The sequence below is a fragment of the Salvelinus namaycush genome, chromosome 26 (genome assembly GCF_016432855.1).
Source record: "Salvelinus namaycush isolate Seneca chromosome 26, SaNama_1.0, whole genome shotgun sequence".
Taxonomy (NCBI): Eukaryota; Metazoa; Chordata; class Actinopteri; order Salmoniformes; family Salmonidae; genus Salvelinus; species Salvelinus namaycush.
In genome coordinates this window covers 12144318-12167616 of record NC_052332.1, presented here as the reverse complement: position 1 = coordinate 12167616, position 23299 = coordinate 12144318, and the positions used below count along the sequence as shown (strand labels likewise).

At 36.7% G+C, this 23299-nt stretch overlaps 1 protein-coding gene across 2 annotated transcripts; it reads right to left on the bottom strand.

Annotated features, from left to right (window-relative positions):
- Window positions 1-913: 913 nt before the first annotated feature.
- LOC120021817 (corticotropin-releasing factor-binding protein-like) lies at window positions 914-23061 on the bottom strand. Of its 2 annotated transcripts, none has more exons than XM_038965668.1 (7): window positions 22978-23061; window positions 22559-22652; window positions 21799-21956; window positions 19403-19613; window positions 17720-17868; window positions 17203-17320; window positions 914-1068 (listed from the first exon to the last, which is right to left on the bottom strand). In XM_038965668.1, the coding sequence occupies exons 1-7, from the start codon at window positions 23056-23058 to the stop codon at window positions 914-916; spliced, it is 966 nt and encodes a 321-aa protein (XP_038821596.1). In that variant the 5' UTR covers window positions 23059-23061. The 2 variants fall into 2 exon arrangements, with proteins under 2 accessions (XP_038821596.1, XP_038821595.1); XM_038965667.1 differs by having other exon boundaries at window positions 22559-22660; window positions 22980-23058.
- Window positions 23062-23299: the final 238 nt, after the last annotated feature.

Here is a 23299-nt window from a genome sequence, read left to right as displayed (position 1 = left end):
CGCTTCAGGATATGGAATGACTTGGATACCAAAATATCACAGTGTTCTTTCTGGTTCTATTGAAGTAAACTCAACTAATCAAATTAGATTAACATGTCTTTAACTATTGACTATTTTAAGGGTGCTTAAATTCTGTGTAATCGGGAACTGGAGAGAGTTTTCTTGTTAGGTTGAGACATGTGACTGATGTTGACATCTTCCATTCCTCTTCATAGTGACCCCACGAGACCCCCCCCCCCAGCATCCTTCCCCTGACAGCCAACCCTGTTAGTTCTGCGTCATTTTACTGATTCAAAAATGAAAGGAATTATCATCTCCAATGAGTGCTTTCTCATGCGATTCAGTTTTATTACAAAAAAATTGTTTGATACAAATAAATATAGATAACACTAATGAACATGTATTTTACATCCTCCATTGAACACTCGCCTCCATCCACAGTCCCGTAACCACATACATCGTCTCGCAAAATAAATAGATAGAAACATTCTGTTTTTTCAGAACCCTTTCTTGTAAAGAATGTGAACCAAAAACGCCCTGCTAACACCCTCACTGGCCCGTTTGTACAGTCATGTACTGCATATAATCACACAAGTTAAACAATCTAAATACAAAATCAAAACCAATATTAGAAATGCCCACAAACACAAAATAACACTTTATTAAGCTTGAGCGCCAGCCACAATTCATTGAACATATAGTGAGCAAAAGAAAAAACGAATGAGGTACAAAATTAATAAATCTCTTTAAACTCAAAATGTAGTACAGAACAGAATTTTATGGCAACCTTCAGGCTTTTTTTCTGTAATCAGTCTCATAGTAGATTTGGCAGCCGGTGACGGGTGGTCCCCATTAGCTAGGTGGTAGATAGACAAAATGTTGGGGGGGGGGGGTAGATAAAGAGACAGAGAGCTCAGCCAGTGAAGCAGAAATCCTCCACACTGTTCACCTTGATCCTCTGCAGCTCCTGCCGGTCCAGCAGACGGTACTGGAACACCACCCGGTTGACAAACTTCCCGCTGGACACCATCCTAACCACCGTGTTATCGCAACCTATCTTCATCTGGGCTGTAGGACGAGGGAAAGAGAGAGAAAAAGAGAGAAAGTCAAAAACAGTCAGACAGTATATTGCACACGGTAAGCAAAGCAACAACAAAAAACGTTCCATTCAGAAATGGGTAATAAAGATATATTCTAGTTAGGATGGTGGTGGGGTTAATAAAGATATATTTTAGTAGGATGGTGATGGTGTGGGTAATAAAGATATATTCTAGTAACAATGGTGATGATGGTTAATAAAGATATATTCTAGATAGGATGGTGATGGTGGGTAATAAATATATACAGTAGTTAGGATGGTGATGGTGTGGGTAATAAAGATATATTCTAGTAACGATGGGGATGGTGGTTAATAAAGATATATTCTAGTTAGGATGGTGATGGTGGGTAATAAAGATATATTCTACTTAGGATGGTGATGGTGGGTAATAAAGATATATTCTAGTTAGGATGGTGATGGTGGGTAATAAAGATATATTCTAGTTAGGATGGTGATGGTGGGTAATAAAGATATATTCTAGTTAGGATTGTGATGGTGGGGTTAATAAAGATATATTCTAGTTAGGATGGTGATGGTGGGTAATACAGATATATTCTAGTTAGGATGGTGATGGTGGGTAATAAAGATATATTCTAGTTAGGATGGTGATGGTGTGGGTAATAAAGATATATTCTACTTAGGATGGTGATGGTGGGTAATAAAAATATATTCTACTTAGGATGGTGATGGTGGGTAATACAGATATATTCTAGTTAGGATGGTGATGGTGGGTAATAAAGATATATTCTAGTTAGGATGGTGATGGTGGGTAATAAAGATATATTCTAGTTAGGATGGTGATGGTGGGTAATAAAGATATATTCTAGTTAGGATGGTGATGGTGGGTAATAAAGATATATTCTACTTAGGATGGTGATGGTGGGTAATAAAGATATATTCTAGTTAGGATGGTGATGGTGGGTAATAAAGATATATTCTAGTTAGGATGGTGATGGTGGGTGATAAAGATATATTATAGTTAGGATGGTGATGGTGGGTAATAAAGATATATTCTAGTTAGGATGGTGATGGTGGGTAATAAAGATATATTCTAGTTAGGATGGTGATGGTGGGTAATAAAGATATATTCTAGTTAGGATGGTGATGGTGTGGGTAATAAAGATATATTCTACTTAGGATGGTGATGGTGGGTAATAAAGATATATTCTACTTAGGATGGTGATGGTGGGTAATACAGATATATTCTAGTTAGGATGGTGATGGTGGGTAATAAAGATATATTCTAGTTAGGATGGTGATGGTGGGTAATAAAGATATATTCTAGTTAGGATGGTGATGGTGGGTAATAAAGATATATTCTAGTTAGGATGGTGATGGTGGGTAATAAAGATATATTCTAGTTAGGATGGTGATGGTGGGTAATAAAGATATATTCTAGTTAGGATGGTGATGGTGGGTAATAAAGATATATTCTACTTAGGATGGTGATGGTGGGTAATAAAGATATATTCTAGTTAGGATGGTGATGGTGGGTAATAAAGATATATTCTACTTAGGATGGTGATGGTGGGTAATAAAGATATATTCTAGTTAGGATGGTGATGGTGGGTAATAAAGATATATTCTAGTTAGGATGTGATGGTGGGTAATAAAGATATATTCTAGTTAGGATGGTGATGGTGGGTAATAAAGATATATTCTAGTTAGGATGGTGATGGTGGGTAATAAAGATATATTCTAGTTGTGATGGTGGGTAATAAAGATATATTCTAGTTAGGATGGTGGGTAATAAAGATATATTCTACTTAGGATGGTGATGGTGGTAATAAAGATATATTCTAGTTAGGATGGTGATGGTGGGTGATAAAGATATATTCTAGTTAGGATGGTGATGGTGGGTAATAAAGATATATTCTAGTTAGGATGGTGATGGTGGTTAATAAAGATATATTCTAGTTAGGATGGTGATGGTGGGTAATAAAGATATATTCTAGTTAGGATGGTGATGGATGTTAATAAAGATATATTCTAGTTAGGATGGTGATGGTGGGTAATAAAGATATATTCTAGTTTGGATGGTGATGGTGGGTAATAAAGATATATTCTAGTTAGGATGGTGATGGTGGGTAATAAAGATATATTCTAGTTAGGATGGTGATGGATGTTAATAAAGATATATTCTAGTTAGGATGGTGATGGTGGGTAATAAAGATATATTCTAGTTTGGATGGTGATGGTGGGTAATAAAGATATATTCTAGTTAGGATGGTGATGGTGGGTAATAAAGATATATTCTAGTTAGGATGGTGATGGTGGGTAATAAAGATATATTCTAGTTAGGATGGTGATGGTGGGTAATAAAGATATATTCTAGTTAGGATGGTGATGGTGGTTAATAAAGATATATTCTAGTTAGGATGGTGATGGTGGGTAATAAAGATATATACTAGTTAGGATGGTGATGGTGGGTAATAAAGATATATTCTAGTTAGGATGGTGATGGTGGGTAATACAGATATATACTAGTTAGGATGGTGATGGTGGGTAATAAAGATATATTCTAGTTAGGATGGTGATGGTGGGTGATAAAGATATATTCTAGTTAGGATGGTGATGGTGGGTAATAAAGATATATTCTAGTTAGGATGTGATGGTGGGTAATAAAGATATATTCTAGTTAGGATGGTGATGGTGGGTAATAAAGATATATTCTAGTTAGGATGGTGATGGTGGGTAATAAAGATATATTCTAGTTGTGATGGTGGGTAATAAAGATATATTCTAGTTAGGATGGTGGGTAATAAAGATATATTCTACTTAGGATGGTGATGGTGGGTAATAAAGATATATTCTAGTTAGGATGGTGATGGTGGGTGATAAAGATATATTCTAGTTAGGATGGTGATGGTGGGTAATAAAGATATATTCTAGTTAGGATGGTGATGGTGGTTAATAAAGATATATTCTAGTTAGGATGGTGATGGTGGGTAATAAAGATATATTCTAGTTAGGATGGTGATGGATGTTAATAAAGATATATTCTAGTTAGGATGGTGATGGTGGGTAATAAAGATATATTCTAGTTTGGATGGTGATGGTGGGTAATAAAGATATATTCTAGTTAGGATGGTGATGGTGGGTAATAAAGATATATTCTAGTTAGGATGGTGATGGATGTTAATAAAGATATATTCTAGTTAGGATGGTGATGGTGGGTAATAAAGATATATTCTAGTTTGGATGGTGATGGTGGGTAATAAAGATATATTCTAGTTAGGATGGTGATGGTGGGTAATAAAGATATATTCTAGTTAGGATGGTGATGGTGGGTAATAAAGATATATTCTAGTTAGGATGGTGATGGTGGGTAATAAAGATATATTCTAGTTAGGATGGTGATGGTGGTTAATAAAGATATATTCTAGTTAGGATGGTGATGGTGGGTAATAAAGATATATACTAGTTAGGATGGTGATGGTGGGTAATAAAGATATATTCTAGTTAGGATGGTGATGGTGGGTAATACAGATATATACTAGTTAGGATGGTGATGGTGGGTAATAAAGATATATTCTACTTAGGATGGTGATGGTGGGTGATAAAGATATATTCTAGTTAGGATGGTGATGGTGGGTAATAAAGATATATTCTAGTTAGGATGGTGATGGTGGGTAATAAAGATATATTCTAGTTAGGATGGTGATGGTGGGTAATAAAGATATACTCTAGTTAAGATGGTGATGGTGGGTAATAAAGATATATTCTAGTTAGGATGGTGATGGTGGGTAATAAAGATATATTCTAGTTAAGATGGTGATGGTGGGTAATAAAGATATATTCTAGTTAAGATGGTGATGGTGGGTAATAAAGATATATTCTAGTTAGGATGGTGATGGTGGGTAATAAAGATATATTCTAGTTAGGGCGGTGATGGTGGGTAATAAAGATATATTCTAGTTAGGATGGTGATGGTGGGTAATAAAGATATATTCTAGTTAGGATGGTGATGGTGGGTAATAAAGATACATACTAGTTAGGATGGTGATGGTGGGTAATGAAGATATATTCTAGTTAGGATGGTGATGGTGGGTAATAAAGATATATTCTAGTTAGGATGGTGATGGATGTTAATAAAGATATATTCTAGTTAGGATGGTGATGGTGGGTAATAAAGATATATTCTAGTTTGGATGGTGATGGTGGGTAATAAAGATATATTCTAGTTAGGATGGTGATGGTGGGTAATAAAGATATATTCTAGTTAGGATGGTGATGGATGTTAATAAAGATATATTCTAGTTAGGATGGTGATGGTGGGTAATAAAGATATATTCTAGTTTGGATGGTGATGGTGGGTAATAAAGATATATTCTAGTTAGGATGGTGATGGTGGGTAATAAAGATATATTCTAGTTAGGATGGTGATGGTGGGTAATAAAGATATATTCTAGTTAGGATGGTGATGGTGGGTAATAAAGATATATTCTAGTTAGGATGGTGATGGTGGGTAATAAAGATATATTCTAGTTAGGATGGTGATGGTGGTTAATAAAGATATATTCTAGTTAGGATGGTGATGGTGGGTAATAAAGATATATACTAGTTAGGATGGTGATGGTGGGTAATAAAGATATATTCTAGTTAGGATGGTGATGGTGGGTAATACAGATATATACTAGTTAGGATTGTGATGGTGGGTAATAAAGATATATTCTACTTAGGATGGTGATGGTGGGTGATAAAGATATATTCTAGTTAGGATGGTGATGGTGGGTAATAAAGATATATTCTAGTTAGGATGGTGATGGTGTGGGTAATAAAGATATATTATACTTAGGATGGTGATGGTGGGTAATAAAGATATATTCTACTTAGGATGGTGATGGTGGGTAATACAGATATATTCTAGTTAGGATGGTGATGGTGGGTAATAAAGATATATTCTAGTTAGGATGGTGATGGTGGGTAATAAAGATATATTCTAGTTAGGATGGTGATGGTGGGTAATAAAGATATATTCTAGTTAGGATGGTGATGGTGGGTAATAAAGATATATTCTACTTAGGATGGTGATGGTGGGTAATAAAGATATATTCTACTTAGGATGGTGATGGTGGGTAATAAAGATATATTCTAGTTAGGATGGTGATGGTGGGTAATAAAGATATATTCTAGTTAGGATTGTGATGGTGGGGTTAATAAAGATATATTCTAGTTAGGATGGTGATGGTGGGTAATACAGCTATATTCTAGTTAGGATGGTGATGGTGGGTAATAAAGATATATTCTACTTAGGATGGTGATGGTGGGTAATAAAGATATATTCTAGTTAGGATGGTGATGGTGGGTAATAAAGATATATTCTAGTTAGGATGGTGAAGGTGGGTGATAAAGATATATTATAGTTAGGATGGTGATGGTGGGTAATAAAGATATATTCTAGTTAGGATGGTGATGGTGGGTAATAAAGATATATTCTAGTTAGGATGGTGATGGTGGGTAATAAAGATATATTCTAGTTAGGATGGTGATGGTGTGGGTAATAAAGATATATTCTACTTAGGATGGTGATGGTGGGTAATAAAGATATATTCTACTTAGGATGGTGATGGTGGGTAATACAGATATATTCTAGTTAGGATGGTGATGGTGGGTAATAAAGATATATTCTAGTTAGGATGGTGATGGTGGGTAATAAAGATATATTCTAGTTAGGATGGTGATGGTGGGTAATAAAGATATATTCTAGTTAGGATGGTGATGGTGGGTAATAAAGATATATTCTAGTTAGGATGGTGATGGTGGGTAATAAAGATATATTCTACTTAGGATGGTGATGGTGGGTAATAAAGATATATTCTAGTTAGGATGGTGATGGTGGGTAATAAAGATATATTCTAGTTAGGATGGTGATGGTGGGTAATAAAGATATATTCTAGTTAGGATGGTGATGGTGGGTAATAAAGATATATTCTAGTTAGGATGGTGATGGTGGGTAATAAAGATATATTCTACTTAGGATGGTGATGGTGGGTAATAAAGATATATTCTAGTTAGGATGGTGATGGTGGGTAATAAAGATATATTCTACTTAGGATGGTGATGGTGGGTAATAAAGATATATTCTAGTTAGGATGGTGATGGTGGGTAATAAAGATATATTCTAGTTAGGATGGTGGGTAATAAAGATATATTCTAGTTGTGATGGACGGTAATAAAGATATATTCTAGTTGTGATGGTGGGTAATAAAGATATATTCTAGTTAGGATGGTGATGGTGGGTAATAAAGATATATTCTAGTTAGGATGGTGATGGTGGGTAATAAAGATATATTCTAGTTAGGATGGTGATGGTGGGTAATAAAGATATATTCTAGTTAGGATGTGATGGTGGGTAATAAAGATATATTCTAGTTAGGATGGTGATGGTGGGTAATAAAGATATATTCTAGTTAGGATGGTGATGGTGGGTAATAAAGATATATTCTAGTTGTGATGGTGGGTAATAAAGATATATTCTAGTTAGGATGGTGGGTAATAAAGATATATTCTACTTAGGATGGTGATGGTGGGTAATAAAGATATATTCTAGTTAGGATGGTGATGGTGGGTGATAAAGATATATTCTAGTTAGGATGGTGATGGTGGGTAATAAAGATATATTCTAGTTAGGATGGTGATGGTGGTTAATAAAGATATATTCTAGTTAGGATGGTGATGGTGGGTAATAAAGATATATTCTAGTTAGGATGGTGATGTATGTTAATAAAGATATATTCTAGTTAGGATGGTGATGGTGGGTAATAAAGATATATTCTAGTTTGGATGGTGATGGTGGGTAATAAAGATATATTCTAGTTAGGATGGTGATGGTGGGTAATAAAGATATATTGTAGTTAGGATGGTGATGGATGTTAATAAAGATATATTCTACTTAGGATGGTGATGGTGGGTAATAAAGATATATTCTAGTAAGGATGGTGATGGTGGGTAATAAAGATATATTCTAGTTAGGATTGTGATGGTGGGGTTAATAAAGATATATTCTAGTTAGGATGGTGATGGTGGGTAATACATATATATTCTAGTTAGGATGGTGATGGTGGGTAATAAAGATATATTCTAGTTAGGATGGTGATGGTGGAGTTAATAAAGATATATTCTAGTTAGGATGGTGATGGTGTGGGTAATAAAGATATATTCTACTTAGGATGGTGATGGTGGGTAATAAAGATATATTCTACTTAGGATGGTGATGGTGGGTAATACAGATATATTCTAGTTAGGATGGTGATGGTGGGTAATAAAGATATATTCTAGTTAGGATGGTGATGGTGGGTAATAAAGATATATTCTAGTTAGGATGGTGATGGTGGGTAATAAAGATATATTCTAGTTAGGATGGTAATGGTGGGTAATAAAGATACATACTAGTTAGGATGGTGATGGTGGGTAATAAAGATATATTCTAGTTAGGATGGTGATGGTGGGTAATAAAGATATATTCTAGTTAGGATGGTGATGGATGTTAATAAAGATATATTCTAGTTAGGATGGTGATGGTGGGTAATAAAGATATATTCTAGTTTGGATGGTGATGGTGGGTAATAAAGATATATTCTAGTTAGGATGGTGATGGTGGGTAATAAAGATATATTCTAGTTAGGATGGTGATGGATGTTAATAAAGATATATTCTAGTTAGGATGGTGATGGTGGGTAATAAAGATATATTCTAGTTTGGATGGTGATGGTGGGTAATAAAGATATATTCTAGTTAGGATGGTGATGGTGGGTAATAAAGATATATTCTAGTTAGGATGGTGATGGTGGGTAATAAAGATATATTCTAGTTAGGATGGTGATGGTGGGTAATAAAGATATATTCTAGTTAGGATGGTGATGGTGGGTAATAAAGATATATTCTAGTTAGGATGGTGATGGTGGTTAATAAAGATATATTCTAGTTAGGATGGTGATGGTGGGTAATAAAGATATATACTAGTTAGGATGGTGATGGTGGGTAATAAAGATATATTCTAGTTAGGATGGTGATGGTGGGTAATACAGATATATACTAGTTAGGATTGTGATGGTGGTTAATAAAGATATATTCTACTTAGGATGGTGATGGTGGGTGATAAAGATATATTCTAGTTAGGATGGTGATGGTGGGTAATAAAGATATATTCTAGTTAGGATGGTGATGGTGGGTAATAAAGATATATTCTAGTTAGGATGGTGATGGTGGGTAATAAAGATATATTCTAGTTAAGATGGTGATGGTGGGTAATAAAGATATATTCTAGTTAGGATGGTGATGGTGGGTAATAAAGATATATTCTAGTTAGGGCGGTGATGGTGGGTAATAAAGATATATTCTACTTAGGATGGTGATGGTGGGTAATAAAGATATATTCTAGTTAGGATGGTAATGGTGGGTAATAAAGATACATACTAGTTAGGATGGTGATGGTGGGTAATAAAGATATATTCTAATTAGGATGGTGATGGTGGGTAATAAAGATATATTCTACTTAGGATGGTGATGGTGGGTAATAAAGATATATTCTACTTAGGATGGTGATGGTGGGTAATAAAGATATATTCTAGTTAGGATGGTGATGGTGGGTAATAAAGATATATTCTAGTTAAGATGGTGATGGTGGGTAATAAAGATATATTCTAGTTAGGATGGTGATGGTGGGTAATAAAGATATATTCTAGTTAAGATGGTGATGGTGGGTAATAAAGATATATTCTAGTTAAGATGGTGATGGTGGGTAATAAAGATATATTCTAGTTAGGATGGTGATGGTGGGTAATAAAGATATATTCTAGTTAGGGCGGTGATGGTGGGTAATAAAGATATATTCTAGTTAGGATGGTGATGGTGGGTAATAAAGATATATTCTAGTTAGGATGGTAATGGTGGGTAATAAAGATACATACTAGTTAGGATGGTGATGGTGGGTAATAAAGATATATTCTAGTTAGGATGGTGATGGTGGGTAATAAAGATATATTCTAGTTAGGATGGTGATGGATGTTAATAAAGATATATTCTAGTTAGGATGGTGATGGTGGGTAATAAAGATATATTCTAGTTTGGATGGTGATGGTGGGTAATAAAGATATATTCTAGTTAGGATGGTGATGGTGGGTAATAAAGATATATTCTAGTTAGGATGGTGATGGATGTTAATAAAGATATATTCTAGTTAGGATGGTGATGGTGGGTAATAAAGATATATTCTAGTTTGGATGGTGATGGTGGGTAATAAAGATATATTCTAGTTAGGATGGTGATGGTGGGTAATAAAGATATATTCTAGTTAGGATGGTGATGGTGGGTAATAAAGATATATTCTAGTTAGGATGGTGATGGTGGGTAATAAAGATATATTCTAGTTAGGATGGTGATGGTGGGTAATAAAGATATATTCTAGTTAGGATGGTGATGGTGGTTAATAAAGATATATTCTAGTTAGGATGGTGATGGTGGGTAATAAAGATATATACTAGTTAGGATGGTGATGGTGGGTAATAAAGATATATTCTAGTTAGGATGGTGATGGTGGGTAATACAGATATATACTAGTTAGGATTGTGATGGTGGTTAATAAAGATATATTCTACTTAGGATGGTGATGGTGGGTGATAAAGATATATTCTAGTTAGGATGGTGATGGTGGGTAATAAAGATATATTCTAGTTAGGATGGTGATGGTGGGTAATAAAGATATATTCTAGTTAGGATGGTGATGGTGGGTAATAAAGATATATTCTAGTTAGGGCGGTGATGGTGGGTAATAAAGATATATTCTAGTAAGGATGGTGGTGGGTAATAAAGATATATTCTAGTTAGGATGGTGATGGTGGGTAATAAAGATATATTCTAGTTAGGGCGGTGATGGTGGGTAATAAAGATATATTCTAGTTAGGATGGTGATGGTGGGTAATAAAGATATATTCTAGTTAGGATAGTGATGGTGGAGTTAATAAAGATATATTCTAGTTAGGATGGTGATGGTGGAGTTAATAAAGATATATTCTAGTTAGGATGGTGATGGTGGGAAATAAAGATATATTCTAGTTAGGATGGTGATGGTGGGTAATAAAGATATATTCTAGTTAGGATGGTGATGGTGGGTAATAAAGATATATTCTAGTTAGGATGGTGATGGTGGGAAATAAAGATATATTCTAGTTAGGATAGTGATGGTGGGTAATAAAGATATATTCTAGTTAGGATGGTGATGGTGGAGTTAATAAAGATATATTCTAGTTAGGATGGTGATGGTGGGTAATAAAGATATATTCTAGTTAGGATGGTGATGGTGGGTAATAAAGATATATTCTAGTTAGGATGGTGATGGTGGGTAATAAAGATATATTCTAGTTAGGATGGTGATGGTGGAGTTAATAAAGATATATTCTAGTTAGGATGGTGATGGTGGGTAATAAAGATATATTCTAGTTAGGATGGTGATGGTGGGTAATAAAGATATATTCTAGTTAGGATGGTGATGGTGGGTAATAAAGATATATTCTAGTTAGGATGGTGATGGTGGGTAATAAAGATATATTCTAGTTAGGATGGTGATGGTGGTTAATAAAGATATATTCTAGTTAGGATGGTGATGGTGGGTAATAAAGATATATACTAGTTAGGATGGTGATGGTGGGTAATAAAGATATATTCTAGTTAGGATGGTGATGGTGGGTAATACAGATATATACTAGTTAGGATTGTGATGGTGGTTAATAAAGATATATTCTACTTAGGATGGTGATGGTGGGTAATAAAGGATATATTCTAGTTAGGATGGTGATGGTGGGTAAATAAAGATATATTCTAGTTAGGATGGTGATGTGGGTTAATAAAGATATATTCTACGTTAGGATGGTGATGGTGGGTAATAAAGATATATTCTAGTTAGGGATGGTGATGGTGGGTAATTAAAGATATATTCTAGTAGGATGGTGATGGTGGGTAATAAAGATATATTCTAGTTAGGGAATGGTGATCAGGTGGGTAATAAAAGATATATTACTAGTTAGGATGGTGATGGTGGGTACATAAAGATATATTCCTAGCTTAGGATGGTGAATGGTGGTTAATAAAGATATATTCTAGTTAGGAATGGTGAATGGGGGGTAATAAAGATATATTCTAGTTAGGATGGTGATGGTGGAGTTAATAAAGATATATTCTACGTAGATGTGATGGTGGGTAGATAAAGATATATTCTACGTTAGGATGGTGATGGTGGGTAAATAAAGATATATTCTAGTTAGGGATGGTGATGGTGGGGTAATAAAGAGTATAGTTCGTAGTTAGGATGGTGATGGTGTGTTAATAAAGATAATATTCTAGTTAGGATGGTGGATGGGTGGGTAATAAATGATATAGTCTAGTTAGGATGGGTGATGGTGGGTAATAAAGACTATAGTCCTACGTTAGGATGGTGATGGTGGGTAATAAAGATATATTCTAGTTAGGATGGTGATGGTGGGTGATAAAGATATATTCTAGTTAGGATGGTGATGGTGGGTAATAAAGATATATTCTAGTTAGGATGGTGATGGTGGTTAATAAAGATATATTCTAGTTAGGATGGTGATGTGTGGGTAATAAAGATATATTCTAGTTAGGATGGTGATGTAGGTTAATAAAGATATATTCTAGTTAGGATGGTGATGGTGGGTAATAAAGATATATTCTAGTTTGGATGGTGATGGTGGGTAATAAAGATATATTCTAGTTAGGATGGTGATGGTGGGTAATAAAGATATATTGTAGTTAGATGGTGATGGATGTTAATAAAGATATATTCTACTTAGGATGGTGATGGTGGGTAATAAAGATATATTCTAGTAAGGATGGTGATGGTGGGTAATAAAGATATATTCTAGTTAGGATTGTGATGGTGGGGTTAATAAAGATATATTCTAGTTAGGATGGTGATGGTGGTATACAAGGATATATTCTAGTTAGGGATGGTGATGGTGGGGTAATAAAGGATATATTCTAGTTAGGATGGTGAATGGTGGAGTTAATAAAGATATATTCTAGTTAGGATGGTGATGGTGTGGGTAATAAGATATATTCTACTTAGGATGGTGATGGTGGGTAATAAAGATATATTCTACTTAGATGTGATGGTGGGTAATACAGATATATTCTAGTAGGATGGTGATGTTGGGTAATACAAGATATATTCTAGTTAGGATGGTGATGGTGGGTAATAAAGATATATTCTAGTTAGAGGTGATGGTGGGTAATAAAGATATATTCTAGTTAGGATGGTGATGGTGGGTAATAAAGATATATCTAGTTAGGATTGTGATGGTGGGTAATAAAGATATATTCTAGTGAGGATGTGATGTGTGGGTAACTAAAGATATATTCTAGTTAGTGATGGTGATGGATGTTAATAAAAGATATATTCTAGAGTTAGGGACTGGTGATGGTGTGTAATAAAGATATATCTAGTTTAGGGATGGTAGTGGTGGGGTAAGTACAGCTGATATTCTAGTTAGGGAGGTGATGGTGGGTAATAAAGATATATTCTAGTTAGGATGGGTGATGGATGGGTTAATAAAGATATATTCTAGTTATGGTGATGGTGGGTAATAAAGATATATTCTAGTTTGGATGGTGATGGTGGGTAATAAAGATATATTCTAGTTAGGATGGTGATGGTGGGTAATAAAGATATATTCTAGTTAGGATGGTGATGGATGTTAATAAAATATATTCTAGTTAGGATGGTGATGGTGGGTAATAAAGATATATTCTAGTTTGGATGTGATGGTGGGTATAAAGATATATTCTAGTTAGGATGATGATGTGGGTAATAAAGATATATTCTAGTTAGGATGGTGATGGTGGGTAATAAGATATATACTAGTTAGGATGGTGATGGTGGGTAATAAAGATATATTCTACTTAGGATGGTGATGGTGGGTTAATAAAGATATATTCTACTTAGGATGGTGATGGTGGGTTAATAAAGATATATTCTAGTTAGGATGGTGATGGTGGGTAATAATATATTCTATTAGGATGGTGATGGTGGGTAATAAGATATATTCTAGTTAGGATGGTGATGGTGGTAATAAAGATATATTCTAGTTAGGATGGTGATGTGGTAATAAAGATATATTCTAGTTAGGATGGTGATGGTGGGTAATAAAGATATATTCTAGTTAGGATGGTAAATGGTGGGTAATAAAGATAATATCTAGTTAGGATGGGGATGGTGGGTAATAAAGATATATCTAGTAGGATGGTGATGGTGGGTAATAAAGATATATTCTAGTTAGGATGGTGATGGATGTATAAAGATATATTCTAGTTAGGATGGTGATGGTGGGTATAAAGATATATTCTAGTTGGATGGTGATGGTGGGTAATAAAGATATATTCTAGTTAGGATGGTGATGGTGGTTAATAAAGATATATTCTATTTAGGATGGTGATGATGTTAAAAAGATAATAAAATATTCTAGTTAGGAGTGGGTAATAAAGATATATTCTACTTAGGATGGTGATGGTGGGTAATAAAGATATATTCTAGTTAGGATGGTGATGGTGGGTAATAAAGATATATTCTACTTAGGATGGTGATGGTGGGTAATAAAGATATATTCTAGTTAGGATGGTGATGGTGGGTAATAAAGATATATTCTAGTTAGGATGGTGTGTGTAATAAAGATATATTCTAGTTAGGATGATGATGGTGGGTAATAAAGATATATTCTACTTAGGATGGTGATGGTGGGTAATAAAGATATATTCTAGTTAGGATGGTGATGGTGGGTAATACAGATATATTCTAGTTAGGATGGTGATGGTGGGTAATAAAGATATATTCTAGTTAGGATGGTGATGGTGGGTTAATAAAGATATATTCTAGTTAGGATGGTGATGGTGGGTAATAAAGATATATTCTAGTTAGGATGGTGATGGTGGGTAATAAAGATATATTCTAGTTAGGATGTGATGGTGGGTGATAAAGATCTACTGGGTAATAAAGATATATTCTAGTTAGGATGGTGATGGTGGGTAATAAAGATATATTCTAGTTAGGATGGTGATGGAGGGTAATAAAGATATATTCTAGTTAGGATGGTGATGGTGGGTAATAAAGATATATTCTAGTTAGGATGGTGATGGTGGAGTTAATAAAGATATATTCTAGTTAGGATGGTGATGGTGGGTAATAAAGATATATTCTAGTTAGGATGGTGATGGAGGGTAATAAAGATATATTCTAGTTAGGATGGTGATGGTGGAGTTAATAAAGATATATTCTAGTTAGGATGGTGATGGTGGGTAATAAAGATATATTCTAGTTAGGATGGTGATGGTGGGTAATAAAGATATATTCTAGTTAGGATGGTGATGGTGGGTAATAAAGATATATTCTAGTTAGGATGGTGATGGTGGAGTTAATAAAGATATATTCTACTTAGGATGGTGATGGTGGGTAATAAAGATATATTCTAGTTAGGATGGTGATGGTGGGTAATAAAGATATATTCTAGTTAGGATGGTGGGTAATAAAGATATATTCTAGTTAGGATGGTGATGGTGGGTAATAAAGATATATTCTAGTTAGGATGGTGATGGTGGGTAATAAAGATATATTCTAGTTAGGATGGTGATGGTGGAGTTAATAAAGATATATTCTAGTTAGGATGGTGATGGTGGGTAATAAAGATATATTCTTGTTAGGATGGTGATGGTGGAGTTAATAAAGATATATTCTACTTAGGATGGTGATGGTGGAGTTAATAAAGATATATTCTAGTTAGGATGGTGATGGTGGGTAATAAAGATATATTCTAGTTAGGATGGTGATGGTGGAGATAATAAAGATATATTCTAGTTAGGATGGTGATGGTGGGTAATAAAGATATATTCTAGTTAGGATGGTGATGGTGGGTAATAAAGATATATTCTACTTAGGATGGTGATGGTGGGTAATAAAGATATATTCTACTTAGGATGGTGATGGTGGGTAATAAAGATATATTCTAGTTAGGATGGTGATGGTGGGTAATAAAGATATATTCTAGTTAGGATGGTGATGGTGGGTAATAAAGATATATTCTACTTAGGATGGTGATGGTGGGTAATAAAGATATATTCTAGTTAGGATGGTGATGGTGGGTAATAAAGATATATTCTAGTTAGGATGGTGATGGTGGGTAATACAGATATATTCTAGTTAGGATGGTGATGGTGGGTAATAAAGATATATTCTACTTAGGATGGTGATGGTGGGTAATAAAGATATATTCTAGTTAGGATGGTGATGGTGGGTAATAAAGATATATTCTACTTAGGATGGTGATGGTGGGGTTAATAAAGATATATTCTAGTTAGGATGGTGATGGTGGGTAATAAAGATATATTCTAGTTAGGATGGTGATGGTGGGTGATAAAGATCTACTGGGTAATAAAGATATATTCTAGTTAGGATGGTGATGGTGGGTAATAAAGATATATTCTAGTTAGGATGGTGATGGTGGGTAATAAAGATATATTCTAGTTAGGATGGTGATGGTGGGGTTAATAAAGATATATTCTAGTTAGGATGGTGATGGTGGGTAATAAAGATATATTCTAGTTAGGATGGTGATGGTGGGGTTAATAAAGATATATTCTAGTTAAGATGGTGATGGTGGGGTTAATAAAGATATATTCTAGTTAGGATGGTGATGGTGGGTAATAAAGATATATTCTAGTTAGGATGGTGATGGTGGGGTTAATAAAGATATATTCTAGTTAGGATGGTGATGGTGGGATTAATAAAGATATATTCTAGTTAGGATGGTGATGGTGGGGTTAATAAAGATATATTCTAGTTAGGATGGTGATGGTGGGTAATAAAGATATATTCTAGTTAGGATGGTGATGGTGGGGTTAATAAAGATATATTCTAGTTAGGATGGTGATGGTGGGTAATAAAGATATATTCTAGTTAGGATGGTGATGGTGGGTAATAAAGATATATTCTAGTTAGGATGGTGATGGTGGGTAATAAAGATATATTCTAGTTAGGATGGTGATGGTGGGTAGTAAAGATCTACTGTAGTTAGGATGGTGATGGTGTGGGTGCCGCTCACCGGGACCGTTAAAGTTGTAGCAAAGGTCAGCTACAGGGAACATTTTAGACGGGTCCATTCCGTTCCCTCCCAGCAGCTCCACAAAGTCCCCTGCTCCCGCACAGCCTGGGATAGACCTCTGTAGAGAAAGACCAGCTCAATGGATTAACAAGTATTTTTTTACTTCCCTCCCTTTCTTTCTTCCTTCTTTCCATCTTTCTTTCTTTCCTTCTACCCCCTCACACTCATCTCCACCGACTCCAAGCATCCACTCATCTTCACTGGGAGCTAACACAGTTCTCTAGGTCTTTGGCAGGGTAGTTCACTAAACCACCTCCTGCCAGAAGCCAGAATCGCTGATGTTTTTTCTATTCTTCCCCTCTTATCAGGATTTTTGATTGACCTGTGACACCTAGTTAGTGGAATCTCTGGCTAATTAGTGAGTGACATTAATCAACCAAAACATATCCCGGGGCGAAAAGAAAATGAGCAGTGCTTCGGACCTCTAGGCTCAGATGTTTCCCTGCTCAGGGCTCACCTTGATGGGGAAGTCGTTGAGGTGTCCCAGGCTGAGCTCAGCAATCTTGATCTCTACAGGGTAGATGATGGAGAAGCTGCAGTTCCTGTGCTGCTGGGGTATCACCATGGTGAAGCTGCCCTCTGGTGTCTGTGAGATGATATTACAGGCTGTAGGGGGAGAGGTGGGGGTGGCATGAGATAGGAAAGGGATAACTCGTCAGTTGCACAACTGAATGCATTGAACAGAAATGTATCTTCTGTATTTAACAACACCCCTCTGGATCAGAGAGGTGCGGGGGGCTGCCTTAATTGACGTCCATGTCATTGGTGCGCGGGTTGGGGGATATATCAGTGTCTCTAGGCGTGTTGACCTTATAGCAAAAATGTATCCATTTAAGTGGGCAAAATTGCTTAGTACAAATGCAAACACACACACACAAGTACGGCTTAGACGTGAGCAGCTTGAACAACCTAAAGGGTCACCTAAAACATTAGCACACAACCCTGGCATTATAACGTGGTATAAAGTACTATTATAGCATTACATTGGCATCCTGCCCCATGTTGGCACACCTAATAGCACGCCTGTTATTACAGCCCTTGGCATTTCTGTACAATGTTTTCCAGTATTTTATTAATATTTTTCACTGGCATTGGACGTGGGAACGGGAGAACCCTTTTTCTCTCATTCGGGACGATATCTCTTCATAAATATCCTTACTTCTATATGCGTTATCTAATTTCGATTGGCCTGTGGCATCCGACCACAGTGCCAGTATAGGCACTTTGTTTCTAATGAAGAATGTTAATTCTGGAGGAATTGTAGAGGTAACTTTGTCCATAATTACTACTTCAACTGGCCGGTGTGATTTCTTTTTAGAGAGCGGGACAAGCGTGAATTTGGCCAAAAGGTATAAAAGGCTCTACATGGTCAATCCGAGACATCTTTTTATTTATTTTTACTTAATCTTTATTTAACTAGGCAAGTCAGTTAAGAACAAATTCTTATTTACAATAACGGCCTAGGGACAGTGGGTTAACTGCCTTGCTCAGGGGCAGATTTTTACCTTGTCAGCTCGGGGATTCGATCTAGCAACCTTTCAGTTGCAGTGGCCGTACAGCATTTACTGCACTGAGGCCTCTGCAGAAGTCAGATCATTTATAGGCCTACTTCTTGCACTTCGTGGAGCAGATCAGAGCTGTTGTCAAGGAAATGAGTTTGTGTTTATACAGGAACTCTTGCTCCCACCTACCATCAACTAATCATGTCAATGCAGAGCTACACAGAGCCCGACGCATTGTTACAACATTTGGGAGGTACGCGGCGATGCGGTACGGAGCTCGATTTGGCTTCCGCAAGCCTCCGGAGACTCTGCAATTGCTTCAAGCCTTCTCTACGGTGCCCACCAGAGCAAGCATAAATTGGCTTTAAGCTTTAGTTGTCCGGATCTGTTTACACTTCAAGGAAATCCGTACAAGTTATATCTTCGACTACCTCTGGAGGTGGTCAGGAAGATCTAATCACAATCAGTTCACAATGCAACTTTTGATTGTCTACACCTGTCGACAAATGTGGGCACAATCAGAATGTGGAGAAGATCAGGACAACTGATGCGGGGCTTCAGTTCATGCACTCAAAGTACAACCTTAAAGGTCATTAACACGAAAACTGGCCATCAGGCTGGTGCAGGTCTCTACTCACGGAAAGGGTTGATGGGTTTCCTGACTGTCAGCGTGAAGGAGCTCCCGGCAGTGTGAATGCGGAAGAACAGCATGGCAACGTTCTGAGACGACCGCACGGTTCTCCTGACTGTCCCAGAGTCGCAGTAGTCCACATAGCGTTCCATCAACGGCAGGGCGTGGTCCTGGGAACTAGGGAACTTCTCTCCCTTCATCACCCAGCCGTCAAACACCTGGGAGAGGAGAGAGATGTGGACTTCATCAAAAGCATTCAATCAAATCCAATCTCCAGAAGTTTTCTCTGTACGCAAAACGAGGGTTCCAAAAAATGCAGATGAACAACCTGTTCACTGTAATTGACTTTTAAAGGTGGATTCCGTTTGCGCCAGTGTTCAAATCAAGAAGTGACTCTGTTGTGTCTGTGTGTGGTTAATTCCCAACAAGGTATCACCTAAGAACTAACCCAAGATAGACCACAGGGTATCGTTTCCAATGGGAGCAAGTTAAGCATAGTGGGCAGAACAAGCAAGGCGGTGGGCAGAGCCAAGCACAAGCTAGCGAGATCCTATTGGCGCGTTGTAGCATGTATTTGCATATTTCCGTTAGAAAATGCGTACTCTGTGACTCAATTTGCCCTTGCACTCCTTCTAAACAATGCAATTTTTTTTAAACGTCAAATTTCTACAGTTAAGTTTAGCCATTAATTCCGACTGATTAACCCTTTACACTCGAGGGAATTGGCCGATATGAATATGGCTAAATTGAAATGTTTCTTACAGAAGAAATGTGAAAAGCAAATGCATAAGCATGGTAGCAATTGAAAGGAACAGTTTTGAGATCATGGGGAAATTATCTGACCAAAGTTGATGAAACAACAGTTCACCTGACACAAGACTGAATCCAAACATTACACTGTTGATTTTATGTGCATTTGACATTTACTGTACTTTTCACCGCATTTGTTGATAACGAAATCTGATAACGATTCTGAACATTTAGTAAGATGATAAGAATATTCCTGGAAAATTTGAGGTGGGTGCAACATAAGACAGAAAAATGACAAGGATTTGAGTGAGAGGACTAACTCCAAGTGGCCAAACATCCCTCCAAAGCGTTTACAGTTCCAAAGTAATTCCAATACACTTTTATGACTCAAAGAAGAGTCCTCAACTATATGGTGCTGTAGCTCTCCCATGTGCCGTTAAGGAACTAGAACAAGCACACTTGTAGTTGTTTTGTTTGGAACACAGCCCTGCATCCAAACACAATTACTGTAAAAAAATAAATAAAATAAAAACATTATAAATCGCAATCTGTGTCAGGTGGGTGTTACTTGCGAGCTTGTTCTGTTGCCAACATATCTAGCCAAGTTATAAAATATGATCTTACAGTGTAAGGCTTTCCACAAGGCAATTCAGAGAAACCGATCGCCATTTTGGGGCGCAGAGAAAGGAGTCATGCGAGCGTTCAGGCGGGTGTTCTTCACAATGAACAACCCAGGGTACGACCCCATGTCATCTTGTAACTGTACATCAAACACAGCGATGAAAAAAACGTTGACACTGTATATGACATGAGTTGTATAATATAGAAATGTGAAGTGCACATTTGGACTCACGGGTGTTTGGCTTGCTTGTACGACATCAAATCAGTATTTATTATAATCCTCAACGTCTCATCTTTCAAAATACTGCTTTCCGATTAGGTGCTTATTAGTGCCCAAAGATGCCATTTTCAACCCACATATGCGTATGAGTGTAAAGGGCTATGGTAAGGCTTAAGGTTTGGGATAGGGTTAAAACAGAAAAATACAAAGAGTGCCTAGCACTGGGATTGAACCCGCCATCCTTGGAGCCTACTAGATGGTAATAGGTGCTCAGGTTGCCCCTAGTGGACGGTATTGGAGGTATCTCCTGATGTCCTGGGGACTTGGACAAACGTTGAATACTGAAGTCGATCTGGTATGACCTGGCTGTAAATCAAGGGTGGGACTCAATTGAAGCCTTAGCACAAATTCACAAAAGTCAAGTAAGAAAACGACACCGGAAAATACCCTATGTTACCCTTGGTGACAGCATCTGCTAAGTGACTGTATCATTTTGTGGTATTTAGGAGTCTGTAATTATCTTCTACTGAGAACGAGTGTTCCCAGGCCAGGGGGTAAGGTGAGGGATTACGCCTAGCCTCGGGGGAAGAGCACTACTCAGACCTGGGCACGAATAACAACAAAATAATCTGCCGGGAATTTCATCCCATCAATTGTCTGGAAAAGTGAATCTATCCCTGGACCTGGTGGTGCTGATGTCAGTCAAGGTGAAGGTGGGAGGGGAATAGTATTTGGGATGTATGTGGGTGTGAAAGAGGTGGTGTGTGTGTGTTTGCTGTGCGTGTGTACTTTGCATGTGTGCGTGCGGTTACCTTGATGAAGTCTCCTCCCCTGCAGTCGATGTCGACGCTGTCATACTCCACACTGATGACCTGTTCGGGCTCAGCGATGAAGAAAGCAGCACAGCTGAGCTGAGACCGGTCTGCTGTGAAGGTGAACTGACCCTCTACTGCCACCATGTCCAGACAACCTGAGAGCGGGAGAGGATGAGGACGGGAGGAAGAAAGGGAAGGTGGTAGAGAAGGATAGGGAGAAGGAGGAGAGAAAGAGGGGAGAGATAGGGAAGAGGGGAAGAAGGAGGGAGATGGGTGTGGGAGTAACAGAGAGGGGGAGAGTGGGAGATATAGAGACAGAAAGAGAGATGACATGGAGAGGGAGAGAGAAATGGAGACAGAGACAGGGTTAACATTAAATTGTGTGCACATTGGCTGTTTATCTTTTTTTCTAACAAAAAAATGCAATCTAATATACATTTCCAATTCCTCAAGTAGTATACATCAATTTGTAAATTTAGTCAATAAAGTTATATTCAGATTATAATTATATAAATTACAAGAGGCCTAAATCACACATTTATTATTTTCGATTATATAGTATTCACACAAATCCGTTCACAATTGTGACTGAAAAATGCAAAATTTACATTTTTATATACCTTTCATGCTAAATAAAAGCATTTTTGAAGATTTCAACATGTCAGCAATTTTTTTTTATTGCTTCACAGATCGACTGTGTATACGGCAAATATGCATAATAAAGGCTTTTAAGAAATTACTTCAGTTAGTTACTTACGGAGGGGTCGCCTGTAAATTAATGTCTCGGGTATTTCTCTTTTGAGCTCTGAATTAAGAAGTGCAAATAATCCCTCTGGTGTAATGTCATTTTCCTGCACACAAAAACAACCACATTTAGATAATATTTAGAAAAAGAAAGTCAAGATTTAATGTGGACAAGTGACAACAATATACCGTCAAGCAAGATAACTCAAGTGTTTTAGTAAAGGTTAGAAGCGTACGTAATGCATAAATCAAGTGCACAATGACAGTTATTACAATGATAACATTATTTGACTGAGTACAAAAAGTTGTAACAACTTTTCTCATACAGAAAACATTATTGCATTAATTGAGCTCGTATGACAAAGTCTAGTACATTAAACACATGGGAACGAAAAAGGTAAATTAACGGGCAAAGTGACTTCTGAGGCTTACCTCGATGTATCTGGTGTCTCCCTTCAGAAATGACAGACATAACACAAGGAAGAAAAGCTGCTCTCGGAAAGTCCCCTCCATATTGCTCAGTATCTTTGTATGGAGTCTCTATCGCACCTCAAGAACAGAACAGGGGAAAGTCTGGTCCCGCGCTCCAAGCCGCACTCCTCTTTTATAGGTCGACACACCGCGCGCGCCTCAATAAAAACGTACGCGGTAAAGATCAATGGATACACTGTCCCTCATATAGGCTCTACCAACCAGATTGCGTGTTTGTGACGAGAGCAAATCAGGAATCACCGTGTGCCTGTGACTCTGTGTC

What these genes read in the sequence shown, in the direction of transcription:
- LOC120021817 (XM_038965667.1), bottom strand. Translation starts at nt 23,058, where the DNA reads ATGGAGGGGACTTTCCGAGAGCAGCTTTTCTTCCTTGTGTTATGTCTG. An exon ending in GGGAGACACCAGATACATCG is followed by an intron (nt 22,661 to 22,979) that starts AGGTAAGCCTCA and finishes GTGGTTGTTTTT; the next exon opens with GTGTGCAGGAAAATGACATT. An exon ending in AATTTACAGGCGACCCCTCC is followed by an intron (nt 21,957 to 22,558) that starts GTAAGTAACTAA and finishes TCCCGCTCTCAG; the next exon opens with GTTGTCTGGACATGGTGGCA.